The following is a 20,696-nucleotide window of genomic DNA, read 5'->3' as shown; positions in this document are numbered from 1 at the left end:
CTCACTCAAACCACAGTACGTTTCCCATTTTATTTATAAAAGGACAGCACTACAAAACCCTGATCTAACTGGAGCCTTTATGAAATGACAAAAGGGCCTTGCTATCTCAGATCTTCAATCTCACAGCTCCCAGCCAATTAAATTTCTTTTACTCATTTTGTCACACAATACTCGTATATCAAACAGTGTTTGGGCAAAAACTCCCATGATCACATCACACTAATCTAAAAAGGAAAATTATGTGAAGCCTTATCTGAATGTAGAACAGATTAAAATGAACCAAAAGAGCAACCAGGAGCAAGCTCGCTTTTAAGTAATTGGTACAGAGCTATAAGAAAATATTATATAATGAGATAGCTGTATTAGATCAGAAGAACTTAAATTATTCTTTAACTACATTACGTAACTCTACTACTTACAGCTGCAGCACAGCTTTTAGGAAAAGTTAACCACCAAAACATCTCCACGGACATGGGACTTATTCTGGCAGTGCAGCTCCCTCTCCTTCCTAACTTTGCTTTCTAAGATAACATGGCTGAAGTTGAAGGCTGAAACCAGAGACTCAGTATCTACTTGTCATTTTTCTCATGTCAGCATTCTTCTTCTCTCAACTTGTTCTGTTAATGTACTGTGTTATAAACAGCAAGCTTAAAAGAAATGTGCCAAGTTGAGCACCGTAATTAAAATGCAGTGTTTTGCTTCCTAACTACCTTGTTGAGGGATCATTAGGATCAGAGGGTGAAGATAACCTAAACACTTCCTTTCCTTCAGGCTCTTCTCTATTAAAACTAACATGTTGCCATATTCTAACCTCTCCCTCGCTGCTAATTTCAGGGGGGAAAAAAAGGACACAGTTCAAAGAACTATACTTTTTTTGTCAAAGTACTTAGAATATACTCAGTATTCTCTCAGACCTCTTAAGTGCTCCTCAATCCTCCTCCAATGAAGACTGAAATTACAATTTCCCCCAAAAGATGGATGCAGCCAGTTTGCTGCATACAGTATGACCGCAAATGATAGTGAACATAACAGCTTATCACCTGTCAGTACCAACTTCAAATTCACCAGAAGTCAAATTTAGAGAAGGGTAAGCTCTCTTTACAAAGGCATCTCTTGACTCCACCTCCAGATCTCCTTCCCAGTTCTGTGGGGGCACAGCACAGCGAGGACAACAGAAGCTAGTGAAGTTGTCTAATGCTAAATTGATAAACTAATATGCTAATAGGGGCAGCAACATTTTTAAAAGATTTTAAAAGATTCAAGAGAAAAGCCTATCATATTGCAAGCAAAAGGGATTACAGCAATTAAGATATGAAAGGGTAAAAGTCTGGGTAAGGATATCATCTACTCTCTAAAAGAACAACAAAACTTCCTTCTTGTCCAATCAGACAGTAGGTACTTCTTTACAGCTTAAGTTTTTGGTCAAATTACTCAAACATTTCAATTCCTGGCCAGAATATACCTTTCCAACAAAGAATAAATAACTTCCAAATCACTACAAAACAGTCAATAACACGTGAAGCAACTCTACATGACACAACACACTCTGAACTTTCCAACATCAGCCATACACCACAGTGAAGTGTCGAAGAATGCACCACCTACCCTCTTTGAAACAAATCCACATTGAAGAATTTGTGGAGCTCCACGGAGAATTCTACCATAGCCTGAACTTCACTCATGTTTATGAGGATGCAGATGTCAAAACTTGTCAGCACCTTAGTTACTGAAAACAAACAGAAAACAATTTTTTAAAAACATATGCAAGGGCAATATCTAGCTGGTCCTTATAAAATGAAAATGCTATTGTATAGAGTTTCATAGGTTCCTTAAATATACATTTCCTGTGGTAAACATGAACAATGGATATGCCAAATCCTGCCCCAAATAACTTGTATCTTTGCTGTGGAGGAATCAAATATTATCAAAGAAGTATCACGATATGATTAGCATAACACAGCCCTGGAACTTACTGATAGTTATGTACTGCAGCTCTGCTCTGGTAATTGGCTGGAGAGAAGAAAAAATACTGCCATGGAGGAGACAAAGAGCATGATCTCCTTCCAGCCCTTACTGAAGCAGAGTGGCCAAGCAAGTAGCACTACCTCAAGTCTGATATGAGGATAGGGGTAGCTGAATTACAATTTGGTCAAATAGAAGTTGTAAGGACTGACAGGACCTGTAGGACTTTTAAGGGAAAGACTGGAGAGGAGAGGCAGGCATTAAGGTGGGCAACACACCCATTCTCAGTCAATCTTTCTTAGTAGTAAAGCATTATTTCTCATTGTCCTTTTTGCAGCCACAGACTGGCACCATACTGCTAATTTACAATTGCCTGCTGATACTTAAATTAAAATCCTACAGACTTTGATGAGTTCTGCTGTTTTTCCTTCAACAATATCAAGTGGATTAATAAAACAGACTACCTTTTCTGCAAACATCTGTCTTCAATCTTCCTAGTTCCTGCAAGCACTGCCAGGTTTGAGAAATAAACAAACAAAAACCAAAATGGGCAATCCATCATACACATTAGTCCTCCTTCTGGCTCAAGCACAGAAGAAGTAAACCTAATACCTGACCTGGTCTGAGCTTTAATAGGTTATGACGTTTTTCTGTTTCTGCTATACAAGTTTAAACAAGCAGGTGGGAGTCTGTGAGGCAGCAGGTGGTACTACAGAGACTGAAAACAGTAGCTGGCAAAGAAAAGTCAGCCAAAGCAGAACAGTCACTTGAAAGCAAGTTACCTGAGGGGGCTACCTACCAACCAAATTATCTTGGCCTCTGACATGTGATAAGATTTAGCTTGCTGTACTTTCTCTAGAGGAACTGGTCTCAAGCACCACAGCACAGGTTTAGATTTTTAACAACAAACAAGCGAATTCTAACCTTGGTTTAAGAACCTGTTCAAGGACTCTGCATACACTGCACTATGAGCAAAGAAACAGTAGCTTAGTACTACTGATGTAGCAGAGAATAGGGAAAGAGGAATTTTGCTCCTGAAATTGAGTTGTAACAATAGGAAGAATGCATATCAAGAACCCTTCATGCCAGATCAGAGCTACAGCATGTAGATCAGAGATGCCCTGCTGGCAGGCTGCATGCAGCCCAACACAGCTAGCAATGTGGCTGGGCCCCTGCTCCGTGCCCCCTGCCCTGGGTGTATCTGTAACTCCACTTTCAGTCGACATAAATACATTACCTGGGAATTTTCAAATGGAGTGCACAGAGCTGCAATCAGACATTCTGCTCAAAAATCTGACCACGTCCCTTCGCTTTTACAAGCCCCATCACACCAGAGAAAAACATTTCTCCCTTCACAATCACATCTTATTCATGTCACCACTTTTTGGCAGTACATACATTTGTGAACAGCTATTGTTGAGGATGAACTAAAGGAGGAGCAAAATTTCATCAAAAATCTCAAGAGCTCACTCAGAATTACAACCACAGCCATCAAACCAGCCTGATGCATTACTTTCACAACAACAGGGTCACATTTCCCACTAGCTCTATGCTTTTGTTGCTCTCTTTTGTTTTAATAAAAAATATTAAAGTTAAAAAAATCTTTGTAAGCTTTGTTACTTATATGCATGAACTTTACTATCTATCTTATGAGGGCTGCTATGAAAGTAATGCCTTCTGTCTTATGATGGCCCCTGAAGCCAGAAGTGGATGTTGGTGGTATGGCAGTAGATGTGGAACTTTCCTGCCAATATTCCATTCCAGGTTGTTGTTGTGTGACAAACATGGCACCTGACATGGAAGTGTGTATGAAGGCAAGGTGTGTCACTGAACTCCCATGTACAAAAACTGGCATCCACTGACATTTACTGATGCTTGCTGAATGCTGATGGAGACCAAACACAGTGAGCACAGTGAGGCAATGCGTGAGGCATTTCAGCAGTGGCAACAGATGGCACAGATTTTCACAAGTGCAGCATGCAGGCTCTTATTCATAGCTGCTGAAAATGCACAGCTAATGGTGGTGACCATGTTGAAAAATAGTGTTTTGTAGCTGAGCTTTTGCTCTATCAAATAGTGTTATTGTGCTCTTTGTATCAGTTGCAGTTTCCGTGGAAATATATAGGAGGTATTACTTTTGGAACATAGTTTGTATATGTGGCCCAAGACAATTCCTGTTCACACAATGTGGATCAGGCAAGCTGAGAGGTTAGACACCCATGAACTGCATGACACAATTTAGAAATTTGGTGTTGTAATGCACATCTAGATCAAGGGATTTTAATAGATTTGCTGAATGATGTCTAAAGTTTGTCTGCACTGAAAGGATTATAACTGATAACCTAGACTACTTGGCAACAGTTTCTCCTTCCACTGCTTTGGCTACAGGATTGAGATGTCCTCAATGGCCTTCAAAGCTAGAATGAGGAAACCATTCTTCTTGTCAGACACACTAATTCTCTGGGGTTGCCATACCATGTTACCATGTGTGCCTCACCTACAACAGCCTTCTGCAAATGGAACCTGAGCTATCACTAAACTGATCATGGAACTGCTGTGACCCTGAGCAACAGTCCCAGTGGGAACTGTATGTAATGCATGATGAAACTGTATGACACCTCAGAAAGAACCTCACTTAAAAATCCTCAAACAAAACAAAACAAAACAAAAAAAAAAAAAAAAAGAGAAATGGCTCAGGAGGACAAAAGATGCCACAGAGATGTCTGAGCCAGCCTGCATTTTGATGAAATGGACTACTTTTCCATGGGATGAAGACATCACGTCACCACATGCCTCAGATTGCCCAGCACTAATGGCACTGTCCTTAGTCCCTGAACAGCTTGGCTCCCTCTAAGAGGAGGGAAAACTGCTTCTGCAGGAGTTGCTAGCCAAGCAGTCACTCCCAAATGCTTCGGGGTTTGTCAGCAGGCAGGAAACTCTGGACAAATTCAAAGGTCCTCTTTATGAATGAGTTACTCGACAACAAAAAGAGCTCCCTAGCTTTCTCACCACTGCCAAAAGAATTGTCCAGCAAACCTGTAACATTTCTGTTCCGTCTAACATGGCTCTGGCTGGGGCCACTCTCTCCTTGCTCTGTTGAGCTAACGCAGCACCTCCAACCAGCTCACTAAAGATTGCTTGGGCAGGTGCCTAAGCAGACTTGAACACAGGGCCAAGCAACCACACAGCAGCACGTTTCAAAGCAGTAACAAAGTACTTGCCCAACTACCAACTGCATTTGGGAAAGTGGCATCCTTGCCTTGTGCCAGTATCAACTGCTAAACCAACAAGAACTACTCAGCCACAGTTCACAATGTGCACCATAAAGCAACACTGCATGTCACTGCAAACATCTGGGACTGCAGTCTGCCAGCTGACCTCTGAGGATGGTTTTTTCTCTGCTGAGCATCAGCTTGTTCCATGAGCTCTTTAATCAGGGTGAAGGGGAGCACTCACTGTCCTGGCCTGACAGAAACCCCATCATGACTTTCTGTCAGTCTTTCATAACAGTGCAAAGGAAAACAGAGTTTTTTGAACTGTAACTGCTGCATAACATTTTCTGTTATAAACATTTTAAAGGGGAAACTCAAACTTGGAGAAGCTGTCTTTGACTTTTGTTTGCTAATCACAAAAAAATCCAACTTAAGAAGTTAAAACTTGCATAGAGATATTTCTTTGTACATTTTATTTAAATTTACAGCTAACTTTGCATTAACATCAATAACATTACATGTCCACAATTCGTTTCAATACTTAATGAGTTGGTTGTTGTATTTTAAAGCATATGATTAGCATTCAGAAACTGAGGTACTGAAGTGAATGCTGTCCTGCCTGCTTGCAAGAAACAAGAATCCTTCATCAAGAACAACTTCATTATGAGTGACAGAGGTTAATGCAGCATATAAACAGTATCAGAGAAGTGGTAACAAATAGGAACATCCTAATACACAGGGTTAGAACAATCCAAGGGTTTCACAATTCTTGGAGGCTACTTAGAACTTATGAACAATCAAAGCAGCACAGTAAAACCCGATAGTATTAGAGCACTGAGACAAAATCTCTACTGGTCACTTGATCCAATACTAAGGACTAAAACTTCACAATCCTGAGGGTTTAATTACACAAATCTTTTCTTAAGGAGAAAATTTCCTACATATCCTTGCCAGTCCATGCTGCCCCATACTAACTCATCTCTTCTTCAATTATTCAAACTCATCTTCTCTGGGGCAACAGTACAAAATGGATTAAAGAAATATCATCAGATTGTAAAAGCTCACCAAAAAGGAAAAAAAATGTTTTTTCTTTTTTTTTTTTTTTTACTTAATCATTTTAGTAATACTTCATAGCAACTACATCAGAGCACCTTTGAGTGCAATGAAAAGACAGATGGAGGTGTGCAGAAACCTCCTAAAGCAGCTTTGTTCTCAGTGAAATGCTTGTCAAACAATGCCATTAATCTGCTTCTTGGACTGGGAACTGCAAGACAAAGCTAAGAAATAAAACCATGGTACATCCAAAAAATATCTTACCTCTACTGGTAAATACTCCATTTTTAGTACAGTAATTAACCAGTCTTCCAGTTCTTCACTACTGCTGTCAAAAGCATACTGCTTGAACTAGAAAACAAAAAAACAAATCAAAACAAGAATGTTTTACTAAGTGCAGTCTGAGCTTTTCAGTACTAATGTTCTTTATTCTCCTTCCCTGTGTCCTCATATACTGAATTCTCTCCAGCAAACACACATATGTACCTTCCACCACCATTCTCCCATTTGCCCTCACCTCCTACCACAATTTTCAGCTTTCTGCAAGTGCAGCAGTCTGACTTTTCCAAAACGAAGCCAAAAAATAAAATGCTTCTTGAAGCTGGTGCCCTGGCAAAGCTGATGTTGCCACATTTGGTCAAACCACCTCTGTGTGTGCTGAGGAAATTCACTACCAAGCTCCCAAAAGGCTCCACACACCCCATGTGCCCCGCAGCCCACCTGGTCTCCAGAGACAATCCCAGATCACCACCAACAACACAGCAAGCAGGCAAGAGGAGATTCCGGCCCAAGTTGCCAAATGCATCTCATGTCCCCACACAGCCCCACATGGTTAAGTAGAGGAGACAACCTTCAGTAACACGTCAGATGAAACGTTCCTGCTAAACTCTGTGTCTCTCCTGCTCAGGAGACAAAGCCACCCTGGCTAAAATTCAGGAGACAGGCCCTAAGAACATACTTCCCTAGAGCAAACTCCCCACTCTATCTGATATCCTTCAGATTTTAGACACAAAGAGAAAGGAATGCTTATTCATGCTTTCTTAGAGGAACTTTGTGTCCCTTCTGTATGAATTTCAGAGAAACACAAAACCTACTGCAACTTGTGCAGGCAAGCTGTGAAACTAAACTGTTTTTGCTTTAGCTTCGGAGAAAATAGAGAAACTGGAGCATAAAAAATAAATTACCCGGATTTTTTTTTAAATAGAAAATGCTTGTGCTTGTCATGTGTAACATAACATCTTTGACACCACAAAATATCTTTAACGCCCTGGTGAAATTCCAGTACCATAACATCACATCAAAATGACACTGCCTTTTATGACACTTATTGAACTGCACAATACAGACTGCGCCACACTTTGCTGGTTGGGTTACTTTTTAAAGGATGAAACTTTTTTTGTTTGTTTGTTTTTAAAGAAGAGAGTGAGCACAAAATCCTCAGAATAGGTAAGATTAGCCTTAAATTTAGCTTTTTATACTCAGTAGAGGTCAAAACCAAAAGTACAGAATCCTACAAAACAAAATGCTTATTTTCCTCTAGTTTTCTCCTAGCCTTCATCACTCTTTAAGTAATGCTTTCTTCTAAGTTCCTGCAGGAGCTCTGTACATCTCTCTGCCTGACCTTTTTCTCCCTTTATACTCAGAGATCCAGTATCTGCCAACACAAACTCAACCGCCATCTATCTCTGTGCTGATGACTCACAGATTTGTCCTCCCCACCTGAGAACTGTCTTCAGTTCCAATTTTAGCTGTTTCTTGGACGCAGCCTTCAGCTAAAACTCATTGTGGCTGAAACAGAGATCTTACCCTGACCTGCACAGCTATTCCCAATGCTTACTTTCAGAGCGTGCACGATAGCACAAGCTCATTGTAAACCTAAATAGTATTTTTTTTTTCATTTACTTTTCTCAAAGACTATGCACAGCAGCTGTCAAACGTTACTGTCTGTGATCAGGAATGTGTTTCAACTATCTAGATGGCCAAAACATATCCAAGCTAATATCCGCCTTCGTTTTAATTACTGTTAAGCTGAAAAGTGTAATTCACTGCATGTATTAGTTCAGCACGGTGCTGCAAAGAGCCAGCCTTCTTTTTGATCATTTCACCTCTCCTTCTGCATTTCAAGCTCTCTAGGGAGATCCCAGACCTCTGCATCAAGCAGAACTCACTTGTCTTCTTTTAAAATCCTCTTGGACCTGAGCAGCACCCAGCATCACAGCATCCTGGCTGATGACCAGAGCTCCTCAGCACTACTACCAGAGCCCAGTCCTCCATAACCAAAAAGGTGAGAGAGATACATTAAGAAATGCTAATTGAGTTTTGGGTTGCATAAACATCATTCTGTAAAACAAGGGAAAAAAACACCAACATAATGTTAAGTAGAGGTATCTAGGATACCTTATTCAAATTAACTCAGTATTAAACACAACTACCACTCAGAAAGAACCGACAGAATAGACTGCTTTATATAAGATTTGCAGATTATTAAATCTGCACAGTACTCAATATCTGAATATAAATATCTCCTCTCACTTGAACAGAGTTAAACAACGACCGAATATTATACGCTCAGCGCAAAACCCAACTATGACAGTTCTCTTCCTGTAGGTTCTCTGAGGCTGTTTTACTTTGCAGACAGCCTGCATGGCTTGATTCACCTTTTCTAACAAAGCTGGTGCAGAACAATTATGACACTACCATGGACTAGATAAACAACCATCAATCAAGTTTTCCCACATTATTCTTTAAATTTAGAACCAATAACTGGCCCGCTGTGCAGGACATTGATAAAAACAACACACTCACTACTTTGAGCTGACAACTTGATTATTCCCACTGAGCATGGAAATCATCAATACGTTGAATTATTTTTTTCTTCTGCCTTGTTAATAGATCACGTGCGATGTAATAATTCATCTTGAATGTTTATTAGGCTTATTCCCTTTTACCTTAGCAATGCATTTTGCCTGACAAATGACATGGCATTTCTAAGCTTCCTCATTACAAAGTTTAACATGAAAGTTTCTGTGAGCAGCAGAGTAACATCCTGCAGATGCATTCCTCTCCCTCCACTATGATAACCCTCTATCTGGCCATGACAACCTGACCAAGCAGAAGATCACACATCCTGCAGGTACTATGGACCTATCTATATCGAGTGCGAGTGGCCAGCTGCTGCAAAACGGACCACACAGCTGCTGACTTCTGTATTTTTCCTCCCAGATAGGGCATTCATTGCAGTGCCTCCCCTTTTTGGCTGTCAATGTACACTATACATCATCCTTGAGAGCCCTACTCCTCTTTCACATTTGGTGAAATTGAGCAATGGTTTTCAACTGTAATTCATAAGAAAGAGGAAACAGAACATGAGCAAACCTAACTGAATGCTTTATTTGCTTTCTAAAAGGACTTCCTCTAACAATATAAAACACATTTTAAAAGTAATGATTAAAAGGGTAAGAAATAACTGGCAGAAATTTGATTGCCATCAAGGCCCAGTGAAATGCAGCACTTCCATGAAAAATACTGGCAGTTCAGGATGGGTGCTGCCATGTAAATCAGCCCTTTGGTCCCAACCAGCAGCCAAATGAGAAAAATGATGCAACTATACCACATCTGTGCACTAAGAGCCAAGGAGAGTGGACTTATCTTGCTTATAATTTCCACTTCATACAACCAACCTATTCTTTCATAACAAGCTATTTGGAAGAGCAAGATGGGGCAAAAAGAAAAATTAAGTGCTTACTCCAAATATTTAATTAAAAGTCTTTTTGAACTTAATGCACATAATGATCTTACAATAAACTAAAAAAAAAAAACAACCAGCACAACAACAACAAATTTGCAAGCTGTACTATTTTGGCTTAAATCGCAAACTGCATAACAGTATATTCACCATATCATAATCTCAAGAATTCAAGAAAGATGTACTGTGTAGAAATTAATAGACTGGGAAAAGGAAGCTTGATAAAATATTTTGATTCGATTTAACTGAAGAAGGTCTTCATAAAGAGCTAGTAAGGATTTCTTTCAGTGTACTTAAGACATATTTCCTTTTCCTACTCATAAAGCAAGAAAATCAACACTTTTTTGAATTCCATGTGCCAGGAAATGCAATGAAATAAAAAACAGCTCTCACGTGTACAAATGAATTTGGCATTAAAATGTCTGCAATGATTGTTGCTGTCATTACTCTGCAGTATTTCATGAATCAGAATAATGCTCAAGTCACTTATTGCAACTTCCTTCCCAGCACAAGCAAATTCATTATTAAAAAATAGATCTTGAAGAGAAATAAATAAGAAATCTAATGGTACGTCCTCACTGAATTATTTTTTAAGTAGCAATTCTGTAAATAAAACAGAGCACCATTTATTGAGTTAAGTTATTGTTCCCATACCTACTACGAGGTCACAGTTTGACAAGACAGTAAATACAGTTTAGATTTGACAGGTTGATTTTTACTGGAAGGCTTCACACCAAATAGTTACCGTCTTTCCTCCCACAGTAGGCATTAAGTCAGCACAAATGATATATTGTGTACTCTTATTAACTTGAGAAACGTGATAGTTTGCCTGCCTGATCAAAGTTACAGTACATAATCTGACAGTAAATCTGATCCAGGATCAGTGGTCACAAAGCCACATCCTTGGTAGCTCCTACACGAACACCATCTGTGGTGACAGGCTGGATGTGCCAAGATGGAAGGACAGGCGCTTCGCTCGGACCTTTCAGCAGACAGAAATGATTTCACTGACAGATGGGGGTACTGCATCAGAGCCTCATTTATTTTTTAACACATAATGTTAATAACCTAACACAAAGTCAGCTGACTTGGAGCTGACTTCATAGGAATATATCTATGAAAATGTAACTCTGATATTAATTTTTCTGTTACAGATTGGCTCCAGCTTCCCACCATTTTAGCAAAGCAGATTGAGACAAGCATTATTACACATAAATTCAAGTTAAAAGATTGCTTCTTTGATATTAAAAGCAAAAAAAAAAAAAACCACCATTATAATTCTGAAAATATAAACATTGTTGTCATCTGCTTGAAATCTGCCTTTACTCAATACCGATTAGAGAAATGTCATAGCTTCTTATTTTGTTCTTTGTTCATGATTTTTAACCACAGATTCTTCAAAGACCCTCCCTGCAATTGTTTTGGTACACAAAGCATGGGTTAGCCTTACATTCAAATCTGTTTTCTTTTAGTATAATGCAATTTAGATCTGACTATATGATGCAAACATAAGTTGAAGGACAATTAAATCGACTGCCACTGGGAGCACTGACCTCACAAAGCTAACGTGGTCACGGGAAAAGTATCCCAGAACACGTGTTAAAACCATTCATACATCCAGTTGTCAGACATACATTGAGGCAACCTCCATGTCAGTTTAGAGTAATACCTTATTGCTGCTTGTTTGTCTTAATAGTGACCAGGTAAGGAAGAACCCTGCTGATTCCTGTAAGCTCAGATGGCATCTCCAGCAACTTATCTCCTGCTCAATTCCAAATCTAAGAGCACCAACTTGGAGCACATCTAACCTTTCTAAGTCTACATTATCACTCCTTTCTACCACTGCATCCTGGTGTGAACCAGATCATACCCAACAGGAATAGAAGTCAGAAAAGAAAAAAAGCATCAAATTAAATAAGATCACTCCTTGCTCTCTTTTATTTGCTTCAGAAGAGAAAGATCTGTCCATAGTTAGGCCAATATAGACCTAATCCTGAAGAAATGAGCATGAACTCAGCAAGAATTCAAGCTCTCTCTTCCCATGAAATTACACCAGAACACCATCAGCAGCTTGACAAGCTCCCATCCCAGGTGCTCATTTCTATCTTCACAGCATCGCACTCCCACAACACATTGCTCATGGGACAGCATTTTAAAATGAATTAGTTACCGTTTTAGAATCATCTATTTTTGCAGAGCTCCATCAGATCACTTCCTTATCCTGTTTCAAAGCACAGCTCCACAAATAGCTCTCACCACCCTGATGGGGAAGGGACGGAGAACTGCAGCAGGGAGACAGCAGCCCCTCAGAGCTCCCTTCACATCAAAAGGAGCCAAGCAAAGAGGCTTGAAGGGCATCAACTGTAGAACAATTTGCCCTCCTCGCAGTCATTTTAGAGGTAAAAAGCCCTCCACGCCTTCCTTACAATAACTAAGCAAGCTGGAAGCAGAAAGGAGCCAATGTAAGTACTCCTCCTGCCCGGAAAGGATACAGCGTCATGAGGCTAATCACAAACCCAAGTACGACTTCTCCTGGGATGTCCCAATCCCTCCTCCAATCCCTCCTCCACAGGCTTGTGTTTCACAGAAGGAAACAACAACCTGTGAGTCCTCCTGGGGGCAGATGGGGGATATTCCTCTCCTGAAGGCAGCACAAAGGGCTGGGAAGCGTGAGGATCTTCAAGCGCTCTCTTTGGGAGGCTCAGAGCCACGCTCTGCTTGCAGGATTACTGACTGGTAGTACTGACAGCTCCAGATGACAGCACACCTTTGGCTGAAGCAGGGCTTTTCCCCTTCCTGTCATGAAGGCAGAGCACCAGGCCTGCCCTGGCCACCGCAGCACTCAGACCTCACTCTGCCCCGCACAGCACCAAAGGAAGTTATGTGCACAGTCCCTGTTAAACACATGAATACAGCAACGCTATAGAGTTTTGCTTTTGCTTATTCCACAGCTTAATAGCTTGATGCCCCTCTTCCCCCCCCACATGCCACCTTCCTGACAGAATAGTGCTGACTGATGAGCTGTGAGAAGAACTGACACAAATGCAAAATGGCATTGCTGTGCTTGGGAGCAACGTGTTCAAAATAACACCAACTTAATGATCACCTTCAGCACCTTCAATGGGGAGACGTGAAGGGTTACATCAAAACAAAGCACTAAACTGATTTTGGAATCAGCCTGAACCGTGCAGCAATCACAAGGCATTGCCTTGTAAACAATTTTTGGTAATGTTGAACAGTTTCTGTTCATCTTTTTTTTTTTCCCCTACAATTTACTTGTCCTATTCAGTCAGCAATGTACACACGACCAATTTTTAATCACTGGATTCCTTATATGCCCCTTTCAAATATGCAGCAGCTAGAATAAGAAAAACACAGAGAAAAGAAGCCCAACTACCAGGAGCCAAGTTATCAGAGGTTTTCCCAACTCTGTGGATTATGAATTTTCAAACAGACCCTCATCGCTGTGTTTGAGAGGGACAAACTCAAAGCTTATCATCCTGACTCCAGATTTATTTTCCAATCTAAACTCCACCAGCTTTCATAGATCTCACAAGTCAAAAGACAGGTACATTCCTGTCCAAACTTCTTGTCACCAGCCAGCAGTCAAAAGAAGCATTTGTAGCCTGAGCTGACATTCAAATTACTATCACAGTATCACAACGCCCTTTCCACAGAAGGGATCGTATCTGAAGAACATGCAATGTAAAATTAGTGCCAGGTTAAATCTGATGGCACCGAGCTTCTCCCTGAGTGACAAGGGCTTTCAGTAGGAAAAGCCCAGCCAGACATGACAGCATAAGTCTGGAGCTGCAGCTTCCACTGTTACGTCTAGTATTGATCTCAGCTATGATAAGGCTTTCTCTCTTTGCCATTTTACATGAAAAGAGGTAAATGCAAATTTTCTATCACCTATGCCCTGTTGTTCTGGCGCCTCAAATATCCACGCTACTGTGGCATATTTTGATCCAACTTATTTCACTGAGCTGAGGGATTTATGGTCAGACGTACATAAAATCCCAGGCTCTGGAATCACCTGATCGTTGATTTAATCTCAGGTTGCCCAGAAAATTAAAAAAAAAATTATGCATTTATGGAAAGCTAGATGGGCCTCAAACAGACAGGCAGCTAGATTTAAATGACTAGATATACAAATACCTTTACTAATGAAAGACAATTCTAATCTACACTAGTTAGTTGGAATTTTTTTATAAGGAAATCTACAAACATTACGCAGAAAAATCAAGTGGCAACTAAACTGACAGCCTGGGAAGAAGGCATTTTCTGCAAAAAGTAATTCTTAAACCTGCAGGAGAGCAAGTAGTACTGCATATCTTCCATGAGCTTTAACAGAAAGAAAATAAAAGTTATACTGTGAGTCATTCTGATATCAAAAGTTCAAACCCTTAGAGGGATACTTGGTTTACTAACTTCAGAAAATCATCTAAAGCAAAAAGAGAGTTCAACTTATTTTATAACCAGAAAGCAGGATTAGTTGATCTGGTTTGACATCCTGCATGTACAATAGGTAACAAATGACCTACGGCATGATCAGTAAAACATTAGAGTGACAAATTCATTAAGTTAAAACAAGTGAACAAGGCCATGATTAGAAGTAAGCAGAGCTGGATCAGAAAAACAAGAAGTTAAAGGTAAGGCTTCCTGTACAACTGACAAATGCTGCGGATTTTTACTTAAATCTAAGAATTTGGGTGAGGAGAAGGTGTTGGTGATTTAAAAATGAGATTTAGCAAACTAGGGGCTTTATATATAAGGATAGATGTGTTTGAATATACACACATACAATTATATAAGATTAGAATTAACAACTGCGTGACTTTTCGTTTTAAATATATATATATGAAAAAGATTGCTTTTAATTTTCCTGATATAAGTCATGTAACTTAGGAAGGAAGAAATTCTGCATTTATTTTTAGTAAGAAACATTGACAAGGGAGACTTCATGTTTTGCTCCCAACAGAGGATTGCAATTCTTAGCACTGAAAATGCCCCCAAATCCAAAAACTAAAGAAAATCCATGAATAGAATTGAAGCCATTTCAGTCCGTTTTCGCACTTTCAACCTCTGTTCTGCTTATAAATTGAACTCTTGGAGGCTCCACTCTGCTCCTTATTTCTCCGCCTGTTCTTTCCAAGAATAGTGCTGTCACAGATTTCCTGCTTGAAGTAAACACAGTTCGCTCACCTAACTTTTCCCTGACCTCAAACTACAGCAAACTATTTCCTCCCTTTCAGATTTTCTTCTCGTATACCCTTTGTTGTATACTCATGCTACCACAAATGTTCCACATATTGTTCTCTAAGGAAGACAATTTGTAAGACAGACTTCTACAAACATCAACTACACCGCGTTACCAACATACCACCAGCTTTCGCTAGAAACAAATGCATAAATATTTAGCTGCTGTGTTCATACTTTGACAATGACAGAGCTTTCCATGCACAATACTTTGAGATATATTCCATGAATGAGCGTCATCAAAATGTGCTTAGTGAAATGCTACAGTAAGCCAAAATCAACAAATACTTAAACTTAAAGGCACGTGCCTTGTGACACAGAAAACATAAAGCACATGAATGTTAGCAGAACACTGTTTTGCATGGCTTTGCTGCAGAAATGGCATCTACTCAGAAGCAGTACGATTGTAGATAGTTCACGGGGAAAAAAAAAAGCAGCTTTGAGTGTATTCGACCGATCGGATGCAGTCTGTTGCTCCTCCTGATTTAAACCAGCAAGACGCGAAGTCTTGAAGGCTCCTATATACCACATATAACACATTCCAAAACACTTTTCATTAGAAGGTCACATTTTCAAAGCTTTTCCACCAGCAGGGAAAAATGAATTTAAGACTAATTCATAATTAAATAAGTGTTATGTTCATAGTTTAACCAGAAAAGAAATGGAACATGCTTGTATCCCACTTGAACACTTTGGCTATGTGCTTTCTGAGCCAACACCCTGTCAGAGGTTGCTGACATACAGCAGCAGGCTCACAGAATAAATACCCATCGTGAACAATTACTGGTCGATACACAGATGCTACTTCTCTCCCCTGTCATGAAAGCAATATATATTGTCATGTCATGAAAGCACTACTGAGATTGTACTTTTCCATAAGGAGGAAAGTGGGAGGGAGGAAATCCCACACAATGCAAATGCAGCACTTCAACCCTGGTTAACTACAGAGTGTCTCCCACCAAGGCTACCCTGCAGTGGCTGGGGACCACTGCATGCAAAAGAACAAAAAGATTTCAGGACAGAATACACAAAGGAGAGGATGAATCATTTAACAAGCAAGAACAAGAAGCACCAGCTTCTATCAATAAATATTGAAACAGTCAACAGTAGTAAAAATTCCCAACAATTTATTATAATTCTCACATTAAGATCCACCTTTGTTAACTGCTTAACTTCCACATTTGTTCAGGACAGCATCCACACACAAAGGCATCAACATTCAGCATTACATCTATGAACATTTAGGTACCTGTCTCCCAGCCTGGCACATTTAGCTTCTCTTCAAGAACATGAAACAGTACTATGAGAATCAGAGTTGTCATAAGGCTCCCACACCTCCCTACCTGCAGTAGTTCAAGACCTTGCCACTCACAGCAATCCACTCCACCTTCCTGCCAGCATTCGCTCTCCTGGCCACTTACATGCATAGTCAACACTGTCAAAGAGGACCTTGCACCAAAATACAGAACATTCTGTTACAGTGTATTAACATCTTAAACCACAACAATCAAGTCCAGCAGAGGCTCAGTCTCTCTTAATGGACTAGCAATGACAGTAAATCCAGCAGCATGAATTTTGATCTTCTCTTCTCTGCTTGGGAACTATGTTTACTATTCTGTGGGGTATAAAATGCAAGAGACAGTCCTAGAGACAAGATCTGGAACAAAACTACTGTTCTTATCGGCATGGGGGCTTTGGTGGGTTCAGAACAGACACTGAGGCTTATTTCTTCTGCAGCCTGAACAGAATAAAAGATGTTATTGTTGGGCTTTTGCTGAACTCAGAACTGAATTCTACAGCAGTGGAATTAGATTCAATCAACAAACGTATTTGGTTGTCTGGCATGTTCCTCAGAATCACAGTTTTGAGATTTTGATTCCTGCCTTCACTTGACCACTACTGATTATGCATCAAACCTTACTCAGGCCACTCATACTTACTATAGCTTAAAGTGAAGACAACAAATCAATTTTACTAATACAGTAGTTTCACATATTGCTGCGAATGACCAGTTTTATAGGACTGTATGTCACATCAAGCAAATTTAAACCATACCAAAGAACGAGTTCTAATATAATCTTTACTGATTAGTGAAGGAGTGCTGATGCATTGAGCTATGCTACTTAAAAAGGGAAAAATGAGAGGCACCCACCAAGGCATTGGCTCAGAGCTGCAGCCGATCCCTGACGTGTCAGATGCAGGTACTCACACTGCGACTGTCACAGTCAAAGAAACAGAGCAAGGTGATGATTCTGTTACATTCAGTTTAAGTATATGTAAGAATCCAACTACAGCCTGGTTTATTGCTCACTACCTGCAAACCAGCATTTTCAGTGTCAACGGGCAAAGAACTGTTGAACAGAACAATACAAACTACACTGAAATACTTAATTTGCTCTTTCACAAACCAACATTTTTTCATCCTGAAAAAGCCGTAACGTTCCAGCAGATCTCAGCTTTCCTTTAGCAAGGGCCAAGCACTTCTCCTCCACAATCAAAATGCTCCATAAGACATTCAAGTGATTGAAATGTAATAAAGAGCAGTACAGAGCAGTGTGTATCACGCCAGCAGCATTTCCTACTGATTAGCCCAAAGAACAAAAAGCAGTGTGCGAATTTTTGCTTGCCTTACCCACACGTAACTCAGCAATTAGACAGCTGCACTTCTTAAAGCAAACCCCGCTAAAACATGAAGGCCACTTACACCCAGTCACCTAATACAACGATAAGGCTTAAAACAGAAAGTTTGCTTACTTTTCAATCAAAAAAGTCCACTGCAAGGAACAAAGGCCCCGAACACCTCTGTAGTCACAGCATTCATGTGACCGAAAATCCCACAAATTGTATCTTCAAATCGGCTACGTTATGCAACTTCCAAGCGGCACGCTTGTAACCTATAAGCACGCAATAAGGTGTTCACGCAAGTTCTACGGAAAACGTTAAAAACCTCCCGGAACACAGCAGAAACGCACTGGAGCACTCGCTTCTCGTGCAGGTTCTGCCTCCAGCGCTGTGCTGGGCTTACGGTGCCGGGGTGGCGGTGGGGCTTTTGCGGGGTTATTCCCCCTCCCGGCCCGGCCGCTCCCAGGGCCGCTGAGCAGCCCGGACCCACGGGGCCGCACCAGGAAACACCCGGCAGCTGTTCCCAGCGCTCAGCCGCCAACTTTCGGCACTGCACGAAAACGTTAAAAAATAAAAACTATCGTTCCAGCTCCCGACAGACAGACAGCAGCGTTTCCCAGCGCGGGCGCGGCAACCCGGCCGGGCGGCCGCCGCTCGGGCACTTCACCGAGGGAACGAGGTGGAAATTATTCCTGACCTATTTTCGGAGCGATAAACAATCAGCGGCGGCGGAGCGCTGCCCGGGCACCGAAACTTCCCGGCCGCGGGGCGAGGCGGGTCCACCGCCCCCCGCCCCCGTGCCAGCAGGGGCCGGGCCGGAGCAGCGCCGCGGGGGCCGCAGGGTCCCCGCACAAACAAGCTCCCCTCCCGCCATGCCCTCGGCAGGCGCGGGGCTGCCGTTCGGCCGCATCCCGGCGGAAGGGGCCGGAAGGCGGAGCGGGGGGGGACGCGCCGCGCTCCCGCCGCCCCCGGCCCGTCGCCCCGCGCCCCCCCTCGCCGCCGTTCCGCACCGACCTGGGACGGAAAGGAGCGGCCGTCGCCGCCCGCCGCTCAGCCGTCGCCTCCTCGCCCGCGCTTCCCGTTCGCAGCGCAGTCCAGGCCGCGGCAGCAGCGGGGTGGCGTAGCGCGGGCATCCGCCGCCGGCGCCCGCTGCTCACGGAGCGGCCCGCGCCGCCGGCGCTGAGCGGGGAGGGGGGGGCCGCCGGGAGCCTGCCGCGCGCCGCTTCCTGCCGCCCGGCGCCGAGGGACGGAGGGTCGCGGTGCCGCAGCCTCGCGGCCGCCTCTGAAAAAACGATCTGGCGGCTAGGCGGAGGCAGAAGCCGGCGGCGGCGGAGTCCTCGCCCGCCGCCGCATCCCCAGCTCCCCGCCGGGCTTTCCGCGCCGCCTCCGGCTCCGAGGAGTCGCTCCAGCGGCGCTGCTGGCAGCCGGAGCCCCGCCGCCGCGCCCGGCTCGGGCTCTTGCTCCCCCTGCCGCCCCGCCGGGCCTCGGCTCGGGCTCCTCCCGCGGCTCCGCGGGGCCGGGCCGGGGCCGAGGGGAGCGGCCGGCAGCCGGCGGTTCGCGGGCGGGCCCGATCTCGGCCGCCGGGGCCCGATTCCCCCGGGGACCCCTCGGCGGGACCGCGCGCACGGAGCGCCGGGGAGCGGGAAGGGCTCCCTGCTGTGGGCAGCTCTGCGGGGCTCGGGATCCCCAGGGCACGGGGTGGGCGGGGGGCAGCTGAGGTGCGGGACGCGAGCCGGTGGTGGTTGGTTGAAGCCCTGTGTGGGCAACGTTCTTGTGAGACTTCTGGCAGTGTATCACAGCAGAACACGAGTAAATGGGCTGTGATGAAGCTACTTGTCTTAACGCAGAGGGGGAGAGATGCCGTGTACTTCAGTCTCCCATTAACAAGTGCAGCATGCAGCCTGAGAATCAGTTGTTTTCAATAGTTCTCTGAACTGAAACGATTGGCTGTCTGAGAAGAAAACTCATTTTCTTCTTTGCCTTCTATCTGTTTGCCTTCCCCTGGAGAGAAGAAATAATAATAATAATTTAAAAAAAAAATTAAAAAAAAAAGAAAAGAAAAAAAAACTTGAATGAGAAGAAAACTTTCATCTTAGCTTAAAGATAGTTTTTCAGAAGGTGGCCTCCCCTCTGAAAGTTAGACCTGAACCTGTTTTGCAGAAGTCTGTTAGGAGAGTGACAAAGTGACAAAGCAGGTTTGCTTATGGCATTCATTTGATTGTGGAGCGCCTTTCAGTCATGCAGCTTCTGGCTGGTCAAGTGGACCTACTCATCTTTTCATATGCTTCTTTCATTAATACCTCTATCAATTAGCTTTGCATCCAAAAATGCCAACAGAAGATAACAAAGCAGGCAGCCTGGGCACAGGACAGAGGGACAGGATCACAGCGCCGTGCTGAGTCTTTGCAAGGAGTCCTCCTGAGTTCCCAGTACCTGCTTGTTGCTTTGTGAACTGATTGGGATTGTTCTCATCGCTGCATGCAGAACCTTGCTCGCTGCAAACTGAACTCGTGGCTGTCTGGAAATTTAATTCTCATAAAAGAAATCTCAGCTGATGGGAAATGATTTAAATTAAACTTGCATCTGATTTATCAGGGCATGTGCGTGTCTCAAAGCTTCTTACAAAGGCAGTTTCTAAAGCATTGGTACTGATCCTTGAACTTGAAAACACACCAATGTCATTTTGCTTATTTATGAGTATTATTTTGGGATGGGCTCGAATAACTGCTATGCAGTCCTGCAGAGTTGGCCCTGAAGTACCAAACCAATACTCAGCCTGTCTGTGCTTGGCAGGCCAAAGGAGCCACCAGAGCGAGGCACAGCACTAACTTATTTGTGTCGTA

The 20,696-nt window shown here is 42.7% G+C and overlaps 1 protein-coding gene across 5 annotated transcripts in view; it reads right to left on the bottom strand.

Moving 5' to 3' along the window:
- FAM135A (family with sequence similarity 135 member A) overlaps positions 1–19,293 on the bottom strand; it is an 81,062-nt gene extending 61,769 nt beyond the window's left edge. For 2 of the 5 annotated variants that reach the window (XM_048938241.1, XM_048938245.1), the window contains exons 1-3: positions 18,868–19,293; positions 6,492–6,578; positions 1,606–1,726 (exon numbers count right to left, since the gene is read on the bottom strand). In XM_048938241.1, coding sequence (XP_048794198.1) covers positions 1,606–1,682 — 77 coding nt within the window. In that variant the 5' untranslated portion in view covers positions 1,683–1,726; positions 6,492–6,578; positions 18,868–19,293. Of the gene's footprint in view, positions 1–1,605; positions 1,727–6,491; positions 6,579–17,383; positions 17,406–17,985; positions 18,513–18,550; positions 18,659–18,867 lie in introns of those variants that run through there. The other 3 variants (XM_048938244.1, XM_048938242.1, XM_048938243.1) reach the window with 3 other exon arrangements.
- Positions 19,294–20,696: the final 1,403 nt, after the last annotated feature.

Source organism: Lagopus muta, chromosome 2, assembly GCF_023343835.1.
Source record: "Lagopus muta isolate bLagMut1 chromosome 2, bLagMut1 primary, whole genome shotgun sequence".
NCBI classification, from domain to species: domain Eukaryota; kingdom Metazoa; phylum Chordata; class Aves; order Galliformes; family Phasianidae; genus Lagopus; species Lagopus muta.
Note: the sequence above shows the minus strand (reverse complement) of the source record. Positions and strands in the feature narration are given on the sequence as shown.